The 24,975-nt window shown below is 39.2% G+C and overlaps 1 protein-coding gene across 4 annotated transcripts in view; it reads right to left on the minus strand.

Annotated features, from left to right (window-relative positions):
• Positions 1-1,617: 1,617 nt before the first annotated feature.
• Positions 1,618-24,975, minus strand: part of LOC309876083 (cysteine-rich venom protein-like) — a gene marked incomplete at its 5' end in the record, with an annotated part of 42,260 nt that continues 18,902 nt past the window's right edge. Inside the window, 10 exons of one of the 4 annotated variants that reach the window (XM_082755989.1) lie at positions 1,618-2,550; positions 3,213-3,301; positions 3,836-3,930; positions 5,104-5,249; positions 7,144-7,231; positions 7,753-7,872; positions 9,257-9,307; positions 9,645-9,706; positions 12,868-13,013; positions 24,226-24,279. In XM_082755989.1, the coding sequence (XP_082612115.1) occupies positions 2,423-2,550; positions 3,213-3,301; positions 3,836-3,930; positions 5,104-5,249; positions 7,144-7,231; positions 7,753-7,872; positions 9,257-9,307; positions 9,645-9,704 (777 nt within the window). In that variant the 3' untranslated portion in view covers positions 1,618-2,422. Of the gene's footprint in view, positions 2,551-3,212; positions 3,302-3,835; positions 3,931-5,103; positions 5,250-7,143; positions 7,232-7,752; positions 7,873-9,256; positions 9,308-9,644; positions 9,707-12,867; positions 13,043-24,225; positions 24,280-24,975 lie in introns of those variants that run through there. The other 3 variants (XM_082755990.1, XM_082755987.1, XM_082755988.1) reach the window with 3 other exon arrangements.

Genomic DNA, 24,975 nt, shown 5'->3' on the forward strand with positions numbered 1-24,975 from the left:
AGTACCACTTATTTATTTTATACCAAACTGTAATGGTTTAAAATTCTGGTAAATTTCATAGAACAGAACTGGCTCTTAATGTGTTTTGGATGGAATCTGGGAACTTGGAGCTTATTTTTGTCCTAAAGAATGCCTTAAATGTGCTTATGGTAAATGAGAACGTAGGTCTGATTCTCTTGTACCCAAGGAAGTAATTCGGTGAAGGTTTTCCATATTGTGGGTGTTCTTAAGCCATGATTGTGACTTGAGGCTAGGAAAGGTTGTGGGCATTACTTGTGAGAACTGTGTAATTAGCTCCTGATTTGAGTATTGTCAGTCTGTGAGGACACCCAGCGGCTAGAGGTCTTGGTCCCAGCTCCCTCTACAGGAACATCATAGTTGTGTGTGTTCAACAGCATGTATGTGTTGTGTCTTATTACGTTATTTTGAACCACATCTCCCTAGTTTGTAAAGATCTTTTATGGGTTTGTCAAACATGCTACCAACGTCAAGACAACCTCCTCTAGATCTAATTCCTTGTTAAAGAAGAAAGTTGCACTGGTTGGCAAGATTAGCTTGTGACAAAGCTATGCTAGTATTTTATGCTCTACTGACTACAAAATGACTGGTAAACAATTTGGTCCATTATCTTCCTGGATATCTAAATTATGCTTATTGACCTTTTGTTCCATGGGCTCTCAGAGGTGAGATGAATGAAGGTTGATTTTTACCTCACTACACTACTTTTATTTCCTGTTATGAGTGACCAAGAAATCATTTCTTGTGTTTTGGCTTAAGACAGAAGGGAATAGGTCTCTAGTCCCCCTACTAAAAGTAAACTGACTTTGAGTGGGGTGTAACTGGTCTACCCTATTCCATGACAACCACTGGATTATACGTTGCATTGTCATCATTTTTATTTGGATCTGTGCTAACAATTTGAGAGTGCAGGCGCTCATGTACAGTGCTCATACCTATATCCCAGCATTGCTTAATTTGCTGGTAGAGAGGTACCCAAATGAGAGGGCAGTACAACATGGAGTGAAAAAGTGGTGGAAATGAATGAGGAAAAAAAATATCAGAAGAAACAACAAAACAATAAGCTCTTTGAATTGTGAAACCAGGCTTTGAACTTAGAGCTCACCTTTCAGTACTAGCAGAAATGCCACTGAAATTAATGAGTCAGAAATACGTACTGAAATTGCCACTACAATCAGTGAGTCAGGAATGTGTGCTGAAATTCTTGTGCCAAAATCTCTGGGACTTGAAATCTTAATTATGACAGGAGCTTCCTTATTAAAAGAGCATTGGAAGGTGAAACTGCTGTAAGGTAAGGCTAAAATAACACGTAGTCCTATTGTTGACTCTGCGGCAGAACACTTGCTTCCCAAAGGTCACAGAAGCAGGTATTGCATGTTATTTGTAGAAGCATCCATTCTCTCTGAAAGAGATTCTGAAGAAAAGCTGTTTGTCTGACTGCTCTTTTTGACTAGGAAACCTCCAGTTTCTCACATTAGTGGTTTCTGCTTTTTTTGCTAAAGAATTGAGTTCCTTTCAAGACTTCATACAGTCAAAAAGTTGATGGAAGTGAACTGTGTTTCATGGTAATAAAAAAGAATGAAAACCAAAATGAATTGGTGAGTGAGAAATTAACAATTTAATGATTGATACAGCAAAAGCAGTCATTCAAAAAATAACTTTGGAGGACACACTTACTTGTCATTAAAAGGAAAATTTTCAAACACAAGAACCATCCCCTTCAACAATTTCTTTTTGTGAATTAAACCATTTTATTGAGCTGCTCTTTCTGATTGTAGAGCAGGTTTGGTTATCTGTATTTATGCTAAGTGTAATCTTACATTATAAAAAGGATCATTAATAATAATGAACTATATATATATATATATTTTTAAGTAATAGATGTAACTTTTTTAAAGTACAAAGTAAGTCAGCAAAAGACACAATACATTACAAACCAGAATAGCATTAGTGGAAGCTGCTCTGCTCTCCTAATTTGTTTTATTTTACCTTACTTTGAGAATTACATATTTCAGGTAATGTCATTTATCTTCTGGTCCAGTTTACAATACATAAATTGAAAATGTTGATAAAGTTAAGATTAGTTCCATTAGTATGCTAAGAACATAAAAAACCATGGACCTTTATGGAACACAGTGCTCCTTTAGTAACATTTTCGGAAAACAAAGATGTGAGAAGCTGATCACTATATATGTCTGATATCCAAATGCCAAATTTCAATTAACACCTCCACTACACTTCCAGAGCATTATGTGAATAGAATATAACATTGGCCTGTAGCTCTTCCTCATATGTATCACCGTACTGAAGTCAGTCTTTCTGCATGCATGGGGAATGTAGGATATACTTTGCTTTTGTGAAAGAAGTTATGAAGGAAATGGATGTGTAGGAAGTGATGAGCTTTTTATTTTATTTCAGTTTTGCATTGGCAAGAAGCTGGGCAGTTCTGCTTAACAAAGTTATTGGCACATCCATAATCTTTTTCCAATTGAGGACAATTGGAATAAAGATCCTGAAACTTGCAAGGGTTGCCTGAAAATGAATAAAAACACAAAATCACAAATTGGACATAAAAATCTACAGTGTTACCTTTCAGAATAATTTTTCATTGATATTTCTTTAATCTCTCATTTTTTCCTCTTTGCTGTTTACTCCACAGCAGCAGCCAAGATTTTGACCACACCTACAGTATTCCTAGCTCTTTTCAAGGTTTGAACTTACAAGCTATTTTGACCTCATTGCAGTCAATAGATCTTCTTACACTAAGAAATACTTGTGAGAGCTTCCGTATGGAGATCTAGACATTGTCATCTTTTAAGGTCATATGAATATCTTGATATATCCCTGTGGGTCCAAAAAGTGGAGGGTATCTGCATCCCAATGTACATAAAACCAGCTACCATTTAACATTTGCCCACCCTTCTCACAGACTCCTTTTTTGGTTTCACTCCACAAGTTGTCCCACATAGGTAAAGCACCTAATGTGAGGAAGCCTGGGACTGCAATTGTTCTTCCATAAAACAGATGATAAATAGTAATAATATGGCAACCTATACAGCATGAGATTAATAGCTTTTCATTTGGCCTAACATTTGAACAAATCATTTTAAAACTCCCATTTGCGTAAAATAATCAGTTTTTTTTTTTAGAATGTCAACTTTACCTGTGTCACAATTAAAATGCTTAAAACTTACTGCATAATCCGTTGTCACAAGCATTAGGGCAGTCACCACAGGGTTTTCCTTCTTTGTAGGGTGTCTTCATTAAATCTACCCTATTCCCCCTGAAACATAACCATTACTAACATAAACTATAAACTGATTATAACATATCTGAGAGTAAAACTTAATTATATGGATGCATACATATATAAATATATGCTGAATCTTTATTTATAGGTCAAGCTATTGATATATATTAGAATGTGAATATGGAAATTAATTTTAGACAAAGTTTATAAAACCTCATTCTGCCTTAAGATCCTTCCCCCTCCCCCCCAGATAGTATTATGGTACCATTATGCCTTTCTGAACCAATGTTTCAAGGAGAATATGGAAAATATTTATCTGTGATCTACTATGATGAGAATTAGGGTTTGGGGCAAATTAAATTTAATCTGAAAATCAGTGTCAGCATTATGTTTTATGCTTTTACTTGCTTGAGGATTCTTTTGAAAGGTATGTTTCTGTCCATATTCTTACTATGTTCCTAAGACCTGTTCCTGCACTGTGAGTGATGCATTGTGTTACAAATTTCCTATGTCCTGTCTTATTTTGATAATATAATAAGAACTTCCAGTAGCAGAATCAATACATACGCAGGGCAGTACTGGCACACATAAAAGTACTGATAGGTACTTTTAGGACAGTAAGCAACTGCACATCCAATTTGGTAAGACTTGTACCAAACCACCTGCAGATATAAGAATAAAGATAATTGGAGAATGAAAAACAAATAGAATTGAAAATAATTGAAGTAAGTTATGCATTAAAGAAACATTTGCAACCAAGTTAAGTTCTTTATATCTAACCTTTATAGTAAATATTAGTCCCAACTTGTTGGTAAAGCATTTCTTTTTACCTGCTTTCACCCCTCAATCAAATAACATTTTTGGGTATAATTACAAAATTTTATCTCATATATACATACATATATATATATATAAAGTTTTAAGCTAAACTGTCTTGATGTAGTGTATTTTCATTTAATTACAACTGTTGAAAAAGATGCTGTAAACACAAAAGATGGTGTAAAATTTTGTATATGTAGTTGAACAGAGGAAGTTATCATAAGCCACTTTCCAACTGGGAACTCTCTGAAGTAATGGAACTCCATAGATCATAGCATAAGTATATATATATCCTTCCTGATAATTCAATAACCCTATTCTTCCAGTGTCTGAGAAATTTACAAAAGTTAAACAAACAAATGTTTTTTCCCATTTTATCTTCCTGAAGTTTTGAAATACTTGCATCTTTACTCCGTGTGCAAAAATAGTTGTGTGTCATGTCATATATGTGACTAAGTGTGTGCATGGTTGGAGACTTTGCTGAAGGGAAACAAAACCAAAGGTGATGTTGGCAGAATACCAATCCATATAGGAAGAACAGTAGAGCAGAATGCACAACAAATATTTACAAATTTTAAAAGATCAAAATTACTGAGCTTTCTCTCAGTGAACAAACTACTCAATATCTGCCATCAGAGTAGACTGGGTGGGGGGCACCATGACACGTCTCATGACAACCAGCCTTGGTTTCTGTGGAGTGGGGTGGTTTTGACGGCTATAGCTGTTTTAACTCCTTCTGTAAATCTATTCCAGATTCTCCATTTGCTGCACATGAACTCACTTAATACTTAACCGGATTTGGTGTAATCTAGCAATTTAAACTAAAGCATCGACTTCTAGTATATTTTAAGAAAAAATTGAAATGACACTTAGCCTTTTAAATTCTGTCTTTTGTTGGTGTAACTTTCGTATCTCTATTGTACTTGTTGTATTTGAATATGATGAGAGGGTAAATATTGCTTGGCTGACATGGATTTTTATTTGTTCAGCATAGAATATAAAGAGGTTGCATCTACCTGAGTGTAATGGCCAATCACAGCACCTTCTGTTGTTGCTCCTACTCCATATTTGAAATCTTTCACCTCATTGTACCAGGCCTGAATAGCATCTGACCATGAGGAAGGGGCAGTTGACATGTAGAGATTTTCACCACAATCTACATCTGAAAAGAAAAAGGTACTGAGAAATGAAGAAAACATGCACATGTGAGAACAAGTAAAAGTTGCTGTGAGATCCCTGGCAGCTTTCATTCCAGAAGGGATGGCAGGGATTTTTTTTCTGGTTCCATGACACCACCTTTTGTCAATTCTGAAGTCATCTGGCTGATTTAAAGCACGGCCAACCTGTTTGGCTGGTACTTTCATTGCTGACAGACCCTGTAGGTGTCAGTAGATACACATGCAAATGTGCACTATAACAGATTCATGACTGTATTTTTGATATTTGGAAGGTGGCATCTCTAATCATCATTCAGTTCACAGTCCTGTAATCTTGGGAAAATCACAATAATTCAAACTTTACTTGTGGTACACACTAAGGTGTCTACTGTGTCATGTGTATTTGCCTATTGTTTTTATTCAGGTCTAGTGCCCTGACCAACCTTCCTATACATGCATAACTTCTCATGTGGGGTTCACTTTAGCAAGAACCATTGGATTCATTTTTTTTTTTCTAGACAAAAAGCATGAGAACTGAAGGTCAGTCCACATTTTATACAGAAGCCAGCAGTAAATACCACACTGGGCAGTGATCACAGCTATTGCTAATGTGGTGTAGCTGTAACCTCAATATCCAATGACTGAAGTGTCATTGATGACACTTCAGAGTGTCATGAGCCTCCCAGATAGTTGTACATTGAAGCAAGGTGCCAGGGGACTTAAAAGTTTTGAATCTTGTCTTAGTATCTATGCACCTTACCACCTTAGGTTTTGGACCTTCACTCTCTTCCCCGTCCATCCCAGACAGTTAAATCCAGCCCTTGCAAGCTGGTTTAGGCAGAAAATTGGATCAAGATTTTCTTCTTTCTAATGGAGATACTGAAAGTGTATATTTTCTCACTATTTATTTATTTGTTTATTTCAGCCACTGAAGAAAATTGGATATGCTCATGTAAAACTGATGCAACTGAGATGAGAAAAGGACTGAATTCTTCTTACTTACTGGACAGATTTACATCTAGAAATCTATTTTTGTCCTATGCACTAATAAAAACATATTGAATGTAAATGATATCTCAAATGCTTAGTCAAATAATTTAAAAGATAAATTAAAACAAAAATAAAAATCTCAAAAATTGTTCAGTGCTTTCCATCAACTTAAAAGTTTGATAAGGAAAGTAGTGCTTGAGGAAGGCAATTAGTGGGAAATGCAAGACCAGAAATTTTACACGCTTTTTTTTTTTTTTTTTTTTTTTTCCTCAGAGACTGGTAATTTAACACAAATTTGATAACTAAATGAATTGGTGACAATATATCATAAAATTTCCATTGGACTTACCCAAAAATACTTGTACCAAAAAAGTGTAAGAGCTGTTTTGGGTAAAAGCTTTTTCTGAACAAAATCTAGAGCAAAAAAATCTAGAAAACAAATGTACAGCTTTAAGTTTCAGTCCATAAAATCCTAAAGATTAGGATGAATGAACCATGTCTTAGAAGATTTTTTTTTTTTTCCATTTGATTACATTTAATGTACAGGAATATGCACTGACCAATTCTGGTTTATGTCACATACTTAGTGGACATTTTCAGTTAGAAATGTGAATCACATCACCATGTTATGAAATCACAATTATAAAAATAAAGTTATACCAAAAAAAGTACATGAAATAATTACATTATAATATATATTATATTATAAGCTATTATAAAATTATAACATATATTTAGCTCAGTATGTAGTCATATCTCAGAAGATATGAATCTACAAAGATGAGAATAAGTAAATGAATTATTTCAGCTTCATTTTGATATCAGCTAATTTAGAAATCCCATGCTCCCAAATTGCTTACTTTAATATTGTATATGACATCATTCAGTGAGCAGTCATTCTTTACTTACTGGTTCTCCTTTGGCTTGGAGGACTGTGATTGAGAGAACATTGATTTGCCCAGTTTTGAGCGTTAGTTGCAGCTGCAAGGTTCCATTCCTTCATAAAAGAAGAAAGAATGTAAGAAGAAAATCTGAGTCATTCATGCATTAAGCACTGATGAACCCCTCTTGAAGGAACAAAACTTGGAAACTACACTTTGAATCAGAAAATTGTATGCAAACCCCTATTTTTAGCAGGGGTGGTGGTGCTGGGAGTAGAAATGGATTTACTGTGCACCCAGGAATTGACTAGAAACCGTGAAGAATGACAAAGAATATATCAGAAGTGAATGAACAATGTTGTGGCTCCTCCTTTTCCTCCCTTTTCTTTCTCCTCCAAAAGAAAGACACATTACTGTTTATACACCGCAAAATCTTCCAACCCTTTTTTTTTTTTTTTTTTTTTTTTTCCCATCTGTGCAATTTTATATTTCTCCTGGTGGTTGCTGTGCTAGGTCCCTAGGAAAGGCTTGGAGGGTGCATTTGTTGCTAAATAAAATAAATTGACCTTTTATACAGTTCTGTAGCTCTCATGCAGTCCATTCCTCAGTGACGATAGATTTACAGCACACAACTTACCATCCTCAACATGTTGCTGGCAGTTGGGTTTACTCCTCTCCTGAGCGTATTATGTTTGTCAACAATTAGCTTTTGCTGATCAACATTTGTAGTTAACAAAGCAGGGAAAGCGTCAGGTACCTACATTGAAAGCAAAAGTTCAATATATATATGTATATTTATGTGAATGTGACTAATACTGTATACTGTCTAGGAAATATTAAAATACCAAAAGACTAATATCAATGAAGGAGTTGATCCTTGTGACAGAGGAAGTACTTTGTCTCCTAAGTTTTCTAGGGGTGCTCCCATGCAAAGTAGCACTTTGTGTGGTTAGCAGTAATAAAAATACCACTGGTTCCTATCTGCCAGCCCTCTGGATTGGCTAGAATATCCTGGAAGATCTCTTGTACCATTTGTACTTCATAATGTTTTGGGGAAACAGGATCTAAAAATCATATGAACACATGACTCTATATACAATGTGTTCCTCTTCTTCAGCATTTTAAACTAGCCCTTTGATGGCTTTTGCGTTTGATTGTTTATTTATTTATTTATTTTCTGTTTAACCACAGGATCATCACAGACCTCTTCTGGTATTTTATCAGGCAATCCTAGAGCATAAAACATACTGTGTTAATATTTTTCATGCTGTAGATTTTCTTCCACTCTTGCTATAACTGATGGTATTTCTCATATATTATTATGTTTTCTATATATTAATATGTTTTCTAATTAAAAATAGCCATATGAACAACTCTGACTCTTCTTTACAATCCTTGCCATTAGTCTTCTAGATAGCATCATGGAAAGCAGAAATTAAAAATTTCCATCATATTTTTTAGGCTGTTCTGTATTATGTGTTATGATGTCTTACTTGCTTATGCTGTTTCTGTCATACAGCACTTCATACTCACCAGTGACTAACTTGATGAGGTAACTAGTGAACTGAGCCCATGGATGAACACCCACAATGTGTTTATTATTGATGATATTTTTAGCGGTATAATAGCACTGCCAATAGTTGTAACAAAAGCTCCTTTGTATGTATTTATTTTCACTGATCAAGATAATCCAATCATATTCAATATTATCTTTCCAGCATCTAGTAGTTCTTCTAGACACCAAAATTTAAAAGACATTTCCTATTAATGTTTTTTATTTATATTCTATTAAATCTCGTTCAGCCATAAGGTTTTGATCCTGTGATAACTTACTCTTTTGTTTAACTCCAGAGGGACTAATCATGAACAAAGCACATCATTTGCTCTCTCCACTTCATGTAGTTAAAAAAAGTTTTAGTGTTTACATAGCTTTTAGAGAAGCAAGATTTGTAGAAAGAAGTAGTAGTTTTAGTTGAGCTGTTACAGATAGGAAAAACATAGTCAAGCCTTCAGTCACATCTATATCTCTGAAGTAGAAATATCAAACTTCCAACTTCAGATTAAGCGTGGGTGGGGAGGAACTGCTAAGTGGGTGTTGAGTATGTTAGTCCATTTAGCCACTTGAGGGATATCAGTGATACCTGTTGAGAGGATGGGACTGTGAGCAAAGGGAGAGGCACATAGCTCAGGTCCTGTGGGATGAGAAACGGAGATTGTTAAGCAGTTGTTGTCTTTAAAATCGAGGGGAATTAACTGGAAGAGGGCTGGATCTTTGGAAAGTGTGTGGGAGATTCCAGGACATGCAGTTCTTGATGATCCAGCTCCTAGGTGATGACAAGCCTATGCAAGCATGGATGCACTCTGCTGCTTTGAAAATTTGACTTTGAGGATAAATGCTTTCCAGATCCTATATATCTCATCAGACTTTTTCTGCATATGATTGGTGTGTAGAGGAAAAAAATAATTCAGTCAGATCTGTAGTCCCTCAGGCCCCATCCAGATTTTCCCAGTACAAAGAACATATCCTACCTGTCCAGTGGATGGAGACAGCACAGCTGCAAGACACAGGAACACTATTGGCAGAATCATCTCTGAAAAGAGAAAACAGGATTTTTATGTTTTTCTTCTTTTTACGGAGCTTTTATTTCTCTGAACATATAACATATTTTTCTCCTGTGTGTCTCCAAGCTTTTCCACAACTAGAAAGGTAATGGATTCTTTCTTTCTTCTTTCTCTTCTCCTCTCATTTTCAGAATTTCTGTGAATCAGCTGCTTTGTGTCTCATACTTTCTGGACTAATCCTAGTTGAATACCTCCAAATAAATTCACAGTACAAGAGGACATTCATGCTTCCCTTTCTGTAGAAAAACTTCTGCAAAGCACCCTGCTTGGATGCTGCTTTTGGCTTGTATGTGGCTGTGTTAGTCTGAAACCCCCTTCTCCCCATTGTCTGCTTTGATTGGACTGCATTGGTGGAAAGGGTCATTAGACACAGCCCATGTGCAGACCTCTACATTCAGGTTTCCAGGTCTGGAGTCAAAACCCTTCCTAAATGACTTCAAAGCACTTCAAAAACTCACATGAGCTGGGACAGAACTGGCTGGACCAGAAATGGAACAGCACTACCATCCTGGGGAAGAGTTGTTTCAGAAAGATTTTTGCTTACTTTAGTAATTATTTAAGAAAACATTCAATCTGAGTGCATGTAGTGTGTAATCACAAAAGAAATGGGAGCTTTCTCTAAGTGAAAAAAGTCACCAGACTTTGGATTGACCAAAACTACTTGCTTAGGAGGGAGAGTAAAGGCTTCATTCTGTCCCATGACAGTGATCCAGAGGGTAATAAGGTTACTTTAAAATTTTGTTGTCTGATTGCAATCAGTCATAAGAGTTATGTTGAGCTGGTTTCTACTTAGCTACCCTTAGCTACCTTGGGCAGGCAAGCAGGTGACTAGAGTGGAATTTACTTATTTTGGCAGTTTTCCCATCTTAGAACTCCAAGAGAGTTTATAGGCATGTTGCCACAGAGATGTTTTATTAGGTTAACTTCTTATTTGGTCTTGAGGTGCTGCTGGGTTTAGTTTTAATTTATCCCTGGAGAAAGGCCAGCTGGGTTTGCTGATCTTTCCATACTCAGCAAAGCCCCTTTACCTTGAGGCAACTGCTTTATATAAAACACAAGGTGCTCCTGCTCATGGAGAACATGATGTGAGAAAACACTGCCCTTTTCCGAATGGTACAGCAAGACCCATTTTCCTCACCAGTTTGCTTACCTTGCACAGAAGGAGACATGCTGTCCCTAGCCTGCAGGCAGGGGACCTGCACCAGCTCTGCTGAAGAGCAAAGCCTCTCAGAGTGGGCTCAGTGGCCATGTCTGCACTGGGAAACTAAGGAGCTGCTTTGTAGCTCAGAGGACAAAATGCAGGTGGAATAACCACTTCTGTACATTCAAATTCACAGTCTCCAAAGCAGTGTGGCTTTGTCCAAGTGCTTATAATTTAGGAAAGATCCAGCTGATCTGGGAAATCTATGAGAACTATTCTGATAATCAACAGTATAAGTTATTGATTTCTTATTCTTGGTATTTGTTTATGCATTGTTTAATTTTGACATAACGCATGACTCCTCAAAGCTCTTTAGGATCACTGAAGGTTGTTTTTTTTTTTTTTTGATTTTTTTTTTTTTGTTAAACAAGTTATTTCTCAGAACCTTTACAAAACTTTGCAGTGCATCTAACCTATAAGTTTAACAACAGAACATTATAGTACCAATAACATGCAAAGTGATCCTTTTCCCTTGATTTCTAACTAAAAGTAAATAGATATGGGAATTATTTTCATCTCTACTCAAGTTAAAAGCAAAAATACTTTTTTATTTTATTTTATTTTATTTTTAGTGAAAACCGTGCTGGTATGCAAATAGAGAACAAACCTTTTTGCATGTAAAACATGCCATATTAAACATTTTGTTTCAATGGAAAAATAACCATTCATTTAAATTGCAAACCTTTCTATTTTGTGAACAAACTGAAGAAGCTAACTTAAAAAGATTGCCAAAATATTAATTCACTGTAATATTTCCAATGAATTAAGTCACAGTTAAATATAATTGGTAATTTAATGCATGATACAATTTTCAAAATGCTATTAGAATATTTTTTAAGAAGCAGTGGATTGATTGCTCCAAGATACCAACATACTTTTGGCAATCCCACTGGTTTCAACCAAATGCTTATAGCTTGAGAGATGTAAATTTAATTGCTCTGCATTAATTTCTAGGCACTGGTCCTAAAATCAGTCTCTCCATCCCTCTCCCCTGCTCCCCCTCAATCAGACATAAATCAGGACATGTGCCAAGTCTTACTGACTTTTCTGCAACTCCATCTGTGTACAGAGACCTGACACTGAAAGAAACTTGTGTGGATATGTTTTTTCCATCCCTTCTCTAAGTGTTCACTTCATGAAATAATAAAACTGTTATATCCTAAATTATTCATATAAATGAATTTATATTACAAAATAACATCCCCATTAATTTTTATTATCCTTGAAAAAGGCCTGAAATGGACTAACACAAGCTGTCATTTCACTTGTACAGCATTACTGCATAAAGTCTGACTAGAGACCAGTGACAGGACACAGGGAAAAGCCTTAAAGCCCTAAAGATAGACTTCTCTGTCTATCTGAACAGAGAAGTTCAGATCGGACATTAGTAAAAAGTTCATCACAGAGAAGGTGTTCAAGCACTGGAACAAGCTCCCCAGGGAAGTGGTCATGGCACCAAGCCTGCATGTGTTCAAGAAGTATTTGAACCATGCTCTTAGATATATGATTTAACTCCTAGGCTGCCCTGTGTGGTGTCAGGGGATGGACTCAATGATCATCACAGGTCCCTTCCAACCCAGAATATTCAATGATTATATGATTAGCAGCCACTGTGCACAAAAGTGGTAATGTACAAGGAGGTTATTTCCCCACTCTGAAAATAAGTGATGGTAGCTACACTTCTTTTTGGTTGTTCATCTGTTCACCTTTTTTATTTTTTTCTCATTTTTTTCACTCTTTTACTTTTTTTTTTTTTCAACTTGTATTACAGTATTGCCTATTGAATGACAACTTTTCATTGAATAAAATCCTATTTCTATAACTGCCCTAAATGGTTGAAGAGACCAGAAGCTTTTTGATAGTAGGTTGCATATTAATACATTATTAGAATTGTAATAATTTAAGCAAATAATTCATTATAAATCCTACCTTTGGTTTCCAGGAAGACTGGAAGCTTCTTCTGTCCTTCTGCAGGTGGTTCTGGAAGTGACTGGAGTTCTTCACTGGAGCATGATTTATAGTCCTTCTGTTTCCTGATAGGACCAGGTGACTCAGTGTCACAGGTATTATAAAATCTAAATGGTGACCAGAAGGAGCAGTGCATTTATCATGTGCACTTCTAAGAAGGAGGTTTCATTTATTTATTTGTTTCTTTAATTGTTTATTTATTTCCTTCAACTTCTTGTGTTGGAACAGATGAAATACTCTGAAATGAGTATTTCTATGTATTGCTACTTAGATACGAAATTTGAAGTCAATGCGAATACCAGGTACAAAGGCTCTCTGCCTTGACACATCCAGTTGTAGAAACACTTGATCTTAATTCCCAGCAATGAAATTACACTAAGTTAGCTACTGACTTGTCTCTAGATTGACATTGTTGTAACCAAGTTGGAATCTTGCCCATTAATTTTTCCATGGAAGTAAAAATATCTCGGGCCAATTTCCCGTTTGTGCTATAGCTTCTTTATATCAATCCAATAATGTAAAATTCAAAGAAAGAGAAAAGGATATTTCTTCAAATTATAGTTTTACCTAGTATTGAATAAAGAATAAAAGATTATTGTCTACACTAATATTAAATAATACATAGTAGCGACATTTCCTGGTACATTAGGTAAGATGAGAAAGGGTGGAAATACCGCTGGATCAGAAGGGTATTTGTGTATTTGACTGTTTCTATTCACAGTCAGTCTGGAGAGAGTACTGACCACAGCAGCTGCCATTGTCTGCATTTATATATAAATATTATTAGCTTTCTATTTAAATTCATGGTTTCCATAAAGTCACATAAATTAGTCCCTTGTGAAGTAAGTCTTCAAATTGATCTTTTGCCTTGCATTACCTGGAAAGACAGTATATTTGCAATACCAGACAAAATGGTAGTGTTGTGATTAGCTGCCTGGCAATTACATGGGAAAGAACATGCTGTCAGCAAGTTTGTGGTTGACACCAAATTGGAGGGAGCAGTCAATATGATAGGTAATAAAGCTGTCATTCAGATCTTGACAAACTGGAGAAGTGATGTGACAGAAATTATCTGAAAGTAAACAATTGGGAGAGACCAATTTGCTAGGGAGCAGCTCTAACAAAAAGCTACTGCTCTTGGGTGACAAGTTGCATATGAGTCAATGTTGTGCACTTGCAACAGTGAGGGCTAACCATGTACTGCACTGCAGTCTTTTTGGCGCCCAACGTGGGGCCCGAAAGGGCTTATATATATATATATATATATATATAGCAATGGCTTATGAGACGATAAGATATCTGGTCATGACTCTAACTTGGTATTTATACTCAGTAACATCGTGGACTCTGTACTTTGGAAACAGCATCTTGGGAACTATTAGCAATTATACCTATTGTTTTTCTCCATTAGAGAGTCAATCTGTGGAGGGGAAAGGGGAGGATATTTTTCCTTACTTGCTTACTCTCCCTTTCTCCTTCACCACCCCTGTATCCTCCTGGGTCACTCTGCCTTCTCCCTCAGAGAAACGAGCTGTAGCAGTGCAAGTTGACCCTGCAGAGGGCATTCCAACCCCTGTGGCAGACCCTGTAACAAAGTCAGAGAAACAAGCAGTAGCAGTGCAAGCTGCCCCTGTAGAGAAGGTGAAAATATGGTATAGAAATTCAAGTCGTTTAGAACGCAGAGAGTCTTCTGCCAATCCAGGTAAGGCTTCTGCCAAAACTAAGTATAGAGATGACGAAGATGATGACGACGCTGGGCCGTCAAGGATTCAGGAGGAGGAAGATGAGGATGCCGAAAGAGCAACAGTAACTACCCGAAGCCTAAACGAGCGCGAGCTACGAGATGTGCGAAAAGATTTTGGTCGCTGTATAGGTGAGCAGCTTGTCACCTGGCTGCTCCGGTGCTGGGACTCTGGAGCCAATTGTGTGGAATTAGACGGCAGGGAAGCCAAGCGGCTGGGATCCCTTGCTCGAGACGCCGGCATTGACAAAGCAATTGCAGATGGAGCACGACCCACCAGCCTCTGGAGGCGTCTCCTCTCAGCTGTGAGGGAAAGGTATCCCTTCAAGGAAGATATTTTATGTCTACCAGGCAAGTGGACCACTATGGAGAAGGGAATCCAGTACCTGAGGGAATTAGCCGTACGGGAAGTGATTTATGAGGATCCAGACCTCAAACAAACATCCACAGATCCAGATGAAGTCAAGTGTACACGACCCATGTGGCGGAAGTTTGTACGGAGTGCACCATCATCATATGCCAGCTCATTGGCAATAATGGCCTGGAAAGAGGATGAGGAACCCACAGTGGGTGAAGCGGCTAAACAACTCCGGCAGTACGAAGAAAGTCTCTCCTCTTCCTTACAGGCCTGCGTCTCAGCTGTGGAGAAACTTTCTGAAAAGGTTCACCAACTTGAAGAGAATCTATTGTCCCCCCCACCTGAACCAACCAGTGCCCACCGACCAAAGGAGAACACTTGGGAGAAACTTTCTGAAAAGGTTCACCAACTTGAAGAGAGATTATTCTCCTTCGCACCTGTACAAAGCAGTGTCTCAGCTGTCAGGGGTAGGCGTTCACCCACACAAGGAAGACGATATGGTGGGTACTCACCCCGTGCCACCCTGTGGTTTTACTTACGAGACCATGGAGAGGACATGAGAAAGTGGGATGGAAAATCTACCGCGACCCTAGAGGCACGGGTACGTGAGTTGCAAAAGAAAACAATCAGGAAAAAGGGATTCTCCGAAAAGTTTGCTGCTCCAACTTCCAGCAGACAGTCCTTCAAACACAGAAACGAGGAAGATTCTGACCAGGATTAGGGGGGCCCTGCCTCCAGCCAGGGGGAGGAAAGGGACAATCGAGTTTATTGGACTGTGTGGATTCGATGGCCTGGCACATCACACGCACAGAAGTATAAGGCTTTAGTAGACACCGGTGCACAATGTACTATAATGCCATCGAGCTATAAAGGACCAGAGCCCATCTATATTTGTGGAGTGACAGGGGGATCTCAGCAGTTGACTGTATTGGAGGCTGAAGTGAGTCTGACTGGGAATGAGTGGGAAAAGCACCGCATTGTGACTGGTCCGGATGCTCCATGTATCCTTGGCATAGACTATCTTAGAAGAGGATACTGCAAGGACCCAAAAGGATTCCGGTGGGCTTTTGGTATTGCTGCCTTAGAGACAGAGGGCATTAAACAATTATCTACCTTGCCTGGTCTCTCAGAGGACCCCTCTGTTGTGGGGTTGCTGAGGGTCGAAGAACAGCAAGTGCCAATTGCTACCACAACTGTGCACCGGCGGCAATATCGCACCAACCGAGACTCCCTGATTCCCATCCATAAGCTAATTCGTCAATTGGAGAGCCAAGGAGTGATCAGCAAGACTCATTCACCTTTCAATAGTCCCATATGGCCAGTGCGAAAGTCTAATGGCGAGTGGAGACTAACAGTGGACTATCGCGGCCTGAACGAAGTCACGCCACCACTGAGTGCTGCAGTGCCGGACATGCTGGAACTTCAGTATGAACTTGAATCGAAGGCAGCCAAGTGGTACGCCACAATTGATATCGCTAATGCATTTTTCTCCATCCCTCTAGCAGCAGAGTGCAGGCCACAATTTGCCTTCACTTGGAGGGGAGTCCAATATACTTGGAATAGGCTGCCCCAGGGGTGGAAACACAGCCCTACCATTTGCCATGGGCTGATCCAGTCTGCACTAGAGCAGGGGGAAGCTCCTGAACACCTGCAGTACATCGATGACATTATTGTGTGGGGTGACACAGCAGAGGAAGTTTTCGAGAAAGGGAAGAAAATAGTCCAAATCCTTCTGAAAGCCGGTTTTGTCATAAAACAAAATAAAGTCAAAGGACCTGCACGGGAGATCCAGTTTTTAGGAATAAAATGGCAAGATGGACGTCGTCAAATCCCAATGGATGTGATCAACAAAATAACAGCTATGTCTCCACCAACTAACAAAAAAGAAACACAGACTTTCCTAGGTGTTGTGGGGTTTTGGAGAATGCACATCCCAAATTACAGTCTGATTGTAAACCCACTCTACCAAGTAACTCGTAAGAAGAATGAGTTTGAATGGGGCCCTGAACAACGACAAGCCTTTGAACAAATCAAGCAGGAAATAGTCCATGCAGTAGCCCTTGGGCCAGTTCGAACAGGACCAGATGTAAAGAATGTGCTCTACACTGCAGCCGGGGAGAACGGCCCCACCTGGAGCCTCTGGCAGAAAGAACCTGGGGAAACTCGAGGTCGGCCTCTGGGGTTTTGGAGTCGGGGATACAGAGGATCTGAGGCCCGCTATACTCCAACTGAAAAGGAGATATTGGCAGCATATGAAGGAGTTCGATCTGCTTCGGAGGTGGTCGGTACTGAAGCGCAGCTCCTCCTAGCACCCCGATTACCGGTACTAGGCTGGATGTTCAAGGGAAGGGTCCCCTCTACGCATCATGCAACTGATGCTACATGGAGCAAGTGGGTTGCACTGATTACTCAGCGGGCTCGAATAGGAAACCCCAGTCGCCCAGGAATATTGGAAGTGATCATGGACTGGCCAGAAGGCAAATACTTTGGGATATCATCAGAGGAGGAGGTGGGTCGTGCTGAAGAAGCCCCACTGTACAACCAGTTGCCAGAGAATGAAAAGAAATATGCCCTGTTCACTGATGGGTCCTGTCGTATTGTGGGGAAGCATCGGAGATGGAAGGCTGCTGTATGGAGTCCTACGCGACGAGTTGCAGAAGCTGCTGAGGGAGAAGGTGAATCGAGTCAGTTTGCAGAAGTGAAAGCCATTCAGCTGGCTTTAGACATTGCTGAACGAGAAAAATGGCCAGTTCTCTATCTCTACACCGATTCATGGATGGTAGCAAATGCCCTGTGGGGATGGTTACAGCAATGGAAGCAAAACAACTGGCAGCGTAGGGGCAAACCTATCTGGGCTGCTGCATTGTGGCAAGATATTGCTGCTCGGGTAGAGAACCTGGCTGTGAAAGTACGCCACGTAGATGCTCATGTGCCCAAGAATCGGGCTACTGAAGAACATCAAAACAACCAGCAGGTGGATCAGGCTGCTAAGATTGAAGTAGCTCAGGTGGACCTGGATTGGCAGCATAAAGGTGAATTATTTATAGCCCGATGGGCCCATGACACCTCAGGCCATCAAGGTAGAGATGCAACATACAGATGGGCTCGTGATCGAGGGGTGGACTTGACCATGGACGCTATAGCACAGGTTATTCATGACTGTGAAACATGTGCTGCAATCAAGCAAGCCAAACGGTCAAAGCCTCTTTGGTATGGAGGACGATGGCTGAAATATAAATATGGAGAGGCCTGGCAGATTGATTACATCACACTCCCTCAAACTCGCAATGGCAAGCGCCACGTACTTACAATGGTGGAAGCAACCACCGGATGGCTGGAAACATATCCTGTGCCTCATGCTACCGCCCGGAACACCATCCTGGGCCTTGAAAAGCAAGTCCTATGGCGACATGGCACCCCAGAAAGAATAGAATCAGACAATGGGACTCACTTCCGAAACAACCTTATAGACACTTGGGCCAAAGAACATGGTATTGAATGGGTGTATCACATCCCCTATCATGCACCAGCCTCCGGGAAAGTTGAACGATACAATGGCCTGTTAAAGACTACCTTGAAAGCAATGGGCGCTGGGACGTTCAAAAACTGGGATACGCATTTGGCAAAGGCCACCTGGTTAGTCAATACTAGGGGATCTACCAACCGAGCTGGACCTGCCCAATCAAACCTGTTACGTACTGTAGATGGGGATAAAGTTCCTGTAGTGCATGTAAAAAATATGCTGGGTAAAACAGTCTGGGCTACTCCTGCCTCAGGAAAAGGCAAACCTATTCGTGGAATTGTTTTCGCTCAGGGACCTGGATATACTTGGTGGGTGATGCAAAAGAACGGAGAGGTCCGGTGTGTACCTCAAGGAGATTTAATACTGGGTGAGAATAGCCCATGAACTGAATTGCACCATGTTAAATAGTATATTATACTGTATGTTATCACTACCATGATTACTATAGGTGACTAATTAGAATGTATGGAAAAGAGTGTAACCTGAGCATGACATAAATGGTATGGAATAAGGGGTGGATAGATGTCCTGGTTTCAGTTAGCACAGAATTAATTTTCTTCCTAGTAGCTGGTGGAATGCTGTGTTTTGGCTTAGAATGAGAAGAGTGCTGATAACACCCCGATGCTTTAATTGTTGCAGAGCAGTGCTTATACTAAGCCAAGGACATCTCAGCCTTTGCTCTGTCCTGCCAACGGGCAGGCTGGGGGGTGCAGTAAGAGCTGGGAGGGGACAGACCCAGGACAGGTGACCCAAACTAGCCAAAGGGGTATTCCATACCATCTGACGTCATGCTAAACAATATATAGGGGTGGCTAGCCGGGGGGGAGGGGGCCGGACTGCTCGGGGTTAGGCTGGGCATCGGTCAGCGGGTGGTGAGCAATTGCATTGTGCATCACTTGTTTGTACATACTATTATTACTTTCGTATTATCACCATTGTATCATCATTATTATTATTGTTATTATTATTTTTGTTATTTTGTTTTCCCTGTCTTATTAAACTGTCTTTATCTCAACTCACGGGCTTCACTTTCCATTTCTCTCCCCCGTCCCAGAGGGGGAGGGGGGAGGGTGAGCGAACGGCTGCGTGGTGTTTAGCTGCCGGTCGGGTTAAACCACGACAATTAGCCACTATGTAGTAAGAGTACTGAGAGCAGTGATTATACCCAACTTTTCAGCACTTCTGAGGCTGTATCTGGACTACTGTGTCCAGTTTTGGGCTCCTAAGTACAATTAAGACATTGGCAAATGGCAGTAAGCATAGCAAAGGGCCATTATGTTGGCAAAGGGAAAGACAGATCCAGACTATTTTGCGACATGAACGTGAAGTAAAGATCACAATTTGCGACTCTGACCAGGTAATAAAAATGTATATACTCTTTACACTGAATTTTGCTACGAACTTGAATGAGGTGATGATCAATGTAATCTATCCTTCAAGCTTGTGATGAGTTTAGAGCAGATGAAATTCAGGGGTCCTGTATAACCAAAAATATTCTATGATTGTGTGATTTTATTTTGCTTACTTTGCAAAGGCATCAAATGAGACTTGTCTTGTTTTACTTGTTAACTAATATGACAGTTTAATTAATAACCATGGAAACTTTGTTTTTGAATTGAATCACATCGACTCAAATTGACTCAAATCTAGGATAGGATAGGATAGGATAGGATAGGATAGGATAGGATAGAATAGAATAGAATAGAATAGAATAGAATAGAATAGAATAGAATAGAATAGAATAGAATAGTTATAAGGGACCTACAAAGATAATCAAGTCCAACTGCCTGGCCACTTCAGGGCTAATCAAAAGTTAAAGCTTTTTTTTTTTTGATGGCATTTTCTAAATGACTTTTGAACACTAAGAGGCATGGGGCATAGGGCATCAGTCACCTCTCTAGCACATGAGAGGCATCAATCACCTCTCTAGGAAGCCTGTTCCACTGTTTGACCATCCTCACAGTAAGGAAATTATAATCAGTGCTAGTGAAAAAAGTTTCACTCAGGTGATCAGTGAACTGTGGATCCTAAGACTAAGACTAGCTGTTATGCTCATGTCTCTAATCTCTCTGCCTAATACACTGAGAACTCCTGAATCAACTTCAAGTGTAACAGCTGCCTATAAACATGAGTGTATGATTCAAAATAACCTTATTATAACATTTATCTGAATAGAAATTCTGTCATGTTATTTCATATATTCCTATAAATTAAACTGTTATCTTAACAGTCAAAAACATACATTTCATAATTATAGGCTTAGAAAGTAACTCTCTTGCTCTAGAGTTCAATCTCCTAATAGAAGATTTTCATTTATTTTCATAAGAGTTCTAGTTTGCATTTCCATGCCTCCCATTTCCAGGCCTCGGATCTCATTCATCTTCAGCTAAATTTTTCTGTCTCAGAGCATATGGTTTTTGGTGGAAGCCTTAGATATGTTCATCTCAGGATCACAAAAAAACTGAGGTTGGAATGGAACCTAATGAGATCATCTAATTCAGTCCTACTCCTACAGTGGTTTGCTCAGTGCCATGTCCTCTTGGGTTTTTATTGACAACCTATTTGAGTAAGCTGTTCCAGTGTTTGACTACCCTTACTGTAAAAAAGGTTTTTATTTATTTATTTATTTATTTATTTATTTATTTATTTATTTTTCTCCCGCAGGTTTAAATGGAATTTCCAGTATTTCAGTTTGTGATGACTGCCTCTCATCCTTTCCCTCAATACCACAGGATGGAATCTGTCTCCATGTTCTTTGCATGTCCCCATCAGGCATTTGTATATACTGATAAGATCTTTCCCAAGCATTATCTGCATTATCTTCTCAGGCCACACTGGGCAGACCTGAACACGGCACAGCACTACAGGTAGTAGAGCAGAGGGGAAATATCACCTCCCTTGACCTGCTGGCAACGCTTTGCCTACTACAGCCCAGGATGTTGTTGGCCACCTTTGCCACAAGGGCACACTGTTGGCTCATATTCAACTTGATGTCCACCAGGACCACCCAGCCTTTCTCTGCAAGGCTGTTTTCCAGACAGATGATCCCAAATATGTACTGATGTATGAGGTTATTTTTCCTCAGTGCATGGCTAGACATTTCCCCTTGCTTAAATTCATGAGGTTCCAGCTGACCCATTTCTCCAGCCTGTTGAGGTCCCTCTAAATGGCAGCACAACCAGCTGGTGCATGAGCCACTCCTCTCAGATTTCCATCATATGCAAACTTGTTGCCAGTGTACTCTGACTTATCACCCAGATTAATGAAGATATTTCAGTCCACGTGCCCTTACTCTCACACTCTCTGCTCAGAAAGAATGGAGAAAACAAATGAATAGGATAAGGACTGAGTCTCTGTCACTCTGTTCATGCAGTGACCTTTATAGCCTTATCTCATGAAACAATCACTATTCAAACACTGCAGGATGCCCATAAATATTGTGTGCCTTCTCTTTCTATGAGCTCCTTGTATTCAATCTTTTGTCCCAATCTCCTTTTTTTTTTTTTTTTTTTTTTTTTTTTTTTTTTTTAACTTTTATGATAACTATTGGACTTCTATTATGGTGCTAATTAATATTGAGCTTTTTTGTACTTCAGTCTGTAGTGTGATAAGTACTGAAGCACTTCTATAATATTACTTCTTTCCACTGTTCTGTTCTTGGTATTTATGTTAGTATTACACTCAACTGAAATGCCTTGTTATTCCTAATCAGAAAATCCAGTATTAGTCTTACTGTTACAAAAAATATTTATGAAAGATATATGCATTCTTGAATGTTTAATAAAAGTTGATTTTCCTCTTTCCCCACCCCCTTGAAAATATCTAATTTTTTATGTCTGGCTGTTTATTTTCATTAAATATGGGGAAAATAAATTCTGTGATTTCCTTGACGCTAGTCAGGTGCAGCTCCCTTGGTGGCATATGGAGAAAAATGGACACTTCCAGGATGCAAAACATTTCATTATCTATTGCTTATCCAAAATAAATTATGTTTGTTGTACTTCATTTTCTCTACATAAAGCCCAGAGCAACTAACTCAGCTGTAGACTTCTATAGTGAAGATGTCTAAATGGAGATTAAATAAATCACATCCACTGAAAAAGCAAAATGGTCACACACACAGAAAACACGATTATCTAAACTTCACTTCTCTTGTACATTGCATTAAGTATCTGGCATTTATAATGGGTCTGTATGTATGGCATTGCTAAATTTCTTATCATTTTTAAAAATTTCTTGCCAACTCCATCTCATCAGCCGAAGGGTACTTGTTTTCATTTTTAAAAATATGTAGAGTTCCTCTTTGTCACCTGACACCTGTCTTTCAACCAGTTTTTGGATCCTGACTTTGACTTCCTCAGCCTCCAGCGCTGACTTTTACCTTTTCACCTTTTCACCTCTTCAGTTTTGTTGAAGGAAGGTAGCTAGTAAACATTTGCAGAGTTATCTCTGGATCTTCTGTGTAATCTCTTCTTTTCTCTGATGCCTACAAAACGTTTCATGGCAGGGAGGTAACTTTAGTCTATAGATATTGTTTTACAAAATATTTTGTATTTAATAATTCCATTTATTCTCCATATTTATCTTTTTTTTTTTTTTTTTTTTTTTTTTTTCTTGTCTGATAGCTAGCATACTTCCTCTAGGAGGAAAATAGTTCATTTGTTCTCATTTTTACAGAAATTTCTAAAATGGTCTCTCTGCCCAGAACGGAGTCCCAGAAACCATCACAATATGAACACAAATAAGCTATATAAAGCAAATCCCTGACAGGCTGCCATGAGAGGTTGTGGAGTCCCCTTCCTTGGAGATCTTCAAAAACCATCTAGATGTGGTCCAGGACAAACTGCTTTGGGTATCCCTGCTTGACCAAGGGTGTTGGAACAGATGTACCTGGAGGTCCTTTCCAACCTTAATCTTTCTGTGATGCTGTGATTCTGTGTCTTTAGATGTCCAGATAATGCATATCTAGCACAAAATAGGTTCCTGGAGTCTCAATAGTCAACACAGAGACCTTTCTCCTTTCCTATATTAGACACCTACCATAATTAAATTACCTTCTGAAAGCATTGTTCTGTTGGCTCGGTCTAGATGTTGCTTAGGTCACCAATTGTATACTTTGCAGGAGTATTGCAAAATATCTTAGTAATTTTCCTGAAACAATATATTGTGGCACACCTATGGACTGTGAGATCACTCTATTACCTGTGCTTACACATTTCTCTCTATGTAATACCTAATAGGAGGTACAGTAGATGAAATCTTCAGTAGCTCTTAATTCAGAGTTTCTGCAGGCTGGGTTGTCATTTTTGGGCATTGTATGCACAAGGTACATGAACCTTATACATGCAGGGAAGAACTGAGAGTGGTTGCACAGAGTGAGGAAACCAAGGAAAGAGATGTATCTGTAGCATGTTCCCAACATCATTGTAGCTCACCTATGGAGAACTGCTATTTTCAATATCAGTATTTTATCTTCACTAAGACCCTGGGCCCAAATTTGGAAGGAGAGCATAGAGTTGCCTTTTGAATGTACCTGATTTTGGGATCTATGTGCACTTATCATCTTAGGACATGAAGTTCACAGGTATTAGATATGTGACAGGAATGGCATCTTGGCTGCAGAACACTGGCACCACAGCTCTGAGAGGAGGTTGTAGGAAAAACAAAACAAAACAAACAAACGAAAAACCTCCAAACCTCACTCTGACACCAGAATATTCCTCTGTGTGGAAGACAGTCTCCAAATATCTGGATGCTCCTGGTTTTGTGTCAACTCGTGTTTCTAGAAAAAAATAGATAAGGAACCAGTGGAGGAAAATAACCATTGCTACCATAGATTAGGATTAATCTCAGCTAAATTTATCAGTTTAAAATTTAGTTTTTAGTCTTTAAAGAGACAGGTACCTCCACTTTCATCCTAGAGACCAACCTAGGCTGACATAGAACGATAGAAAGGTTTGAGTTGGAAGGGACCTTAAAAGATCACCTCAGTGTAATCCCCTGCCATGGGCAGGGACATCTTCTACTAGATCAGGTTGTTCAAAGTCCCATCCAATCTGACCTTTAACACTTCCAGCGTGTACAGGGTCTGGCTGGGATGAAGTTAACTTTCCCCACAGAGGCCCATATAGTGCCGTGCTTTAAGCTTTTAGTTAGAACAGTGTTGATATCACACCCATGTTTTGTCTATTGCTGAGCAGTGTTAGCACAACATCCAAACTCTCTCCAAACTCCACCAAAGCCAGTAGGCTGGGGGTGGGCAAGAGGTGGGGAGGGGACATTGCCAGGGCAGCTGACCTAAACCAACCAAAAGGACATTTCTTACTGCCATGCTCATTTCTTATATTAAGATGTTAAATTCACCAATAAAAACTGGGGGAGCAGAAGGAGAAGGAGGGGTACTCTTGTTATGAAAGTGTCTATGTTTCCATGCAACTGCTGCATATT

This window comes from Aythya marila (genome assembly GCF_965140915.1).
Source record: "Aythya marila genome assembly, chromosome: 3".
NCBI classification, from domain to species: Eukaryota; Metazoa; Chordata; class Aves; order Anseriformes; family Anatidae; genus Aythya; species Aythya marila.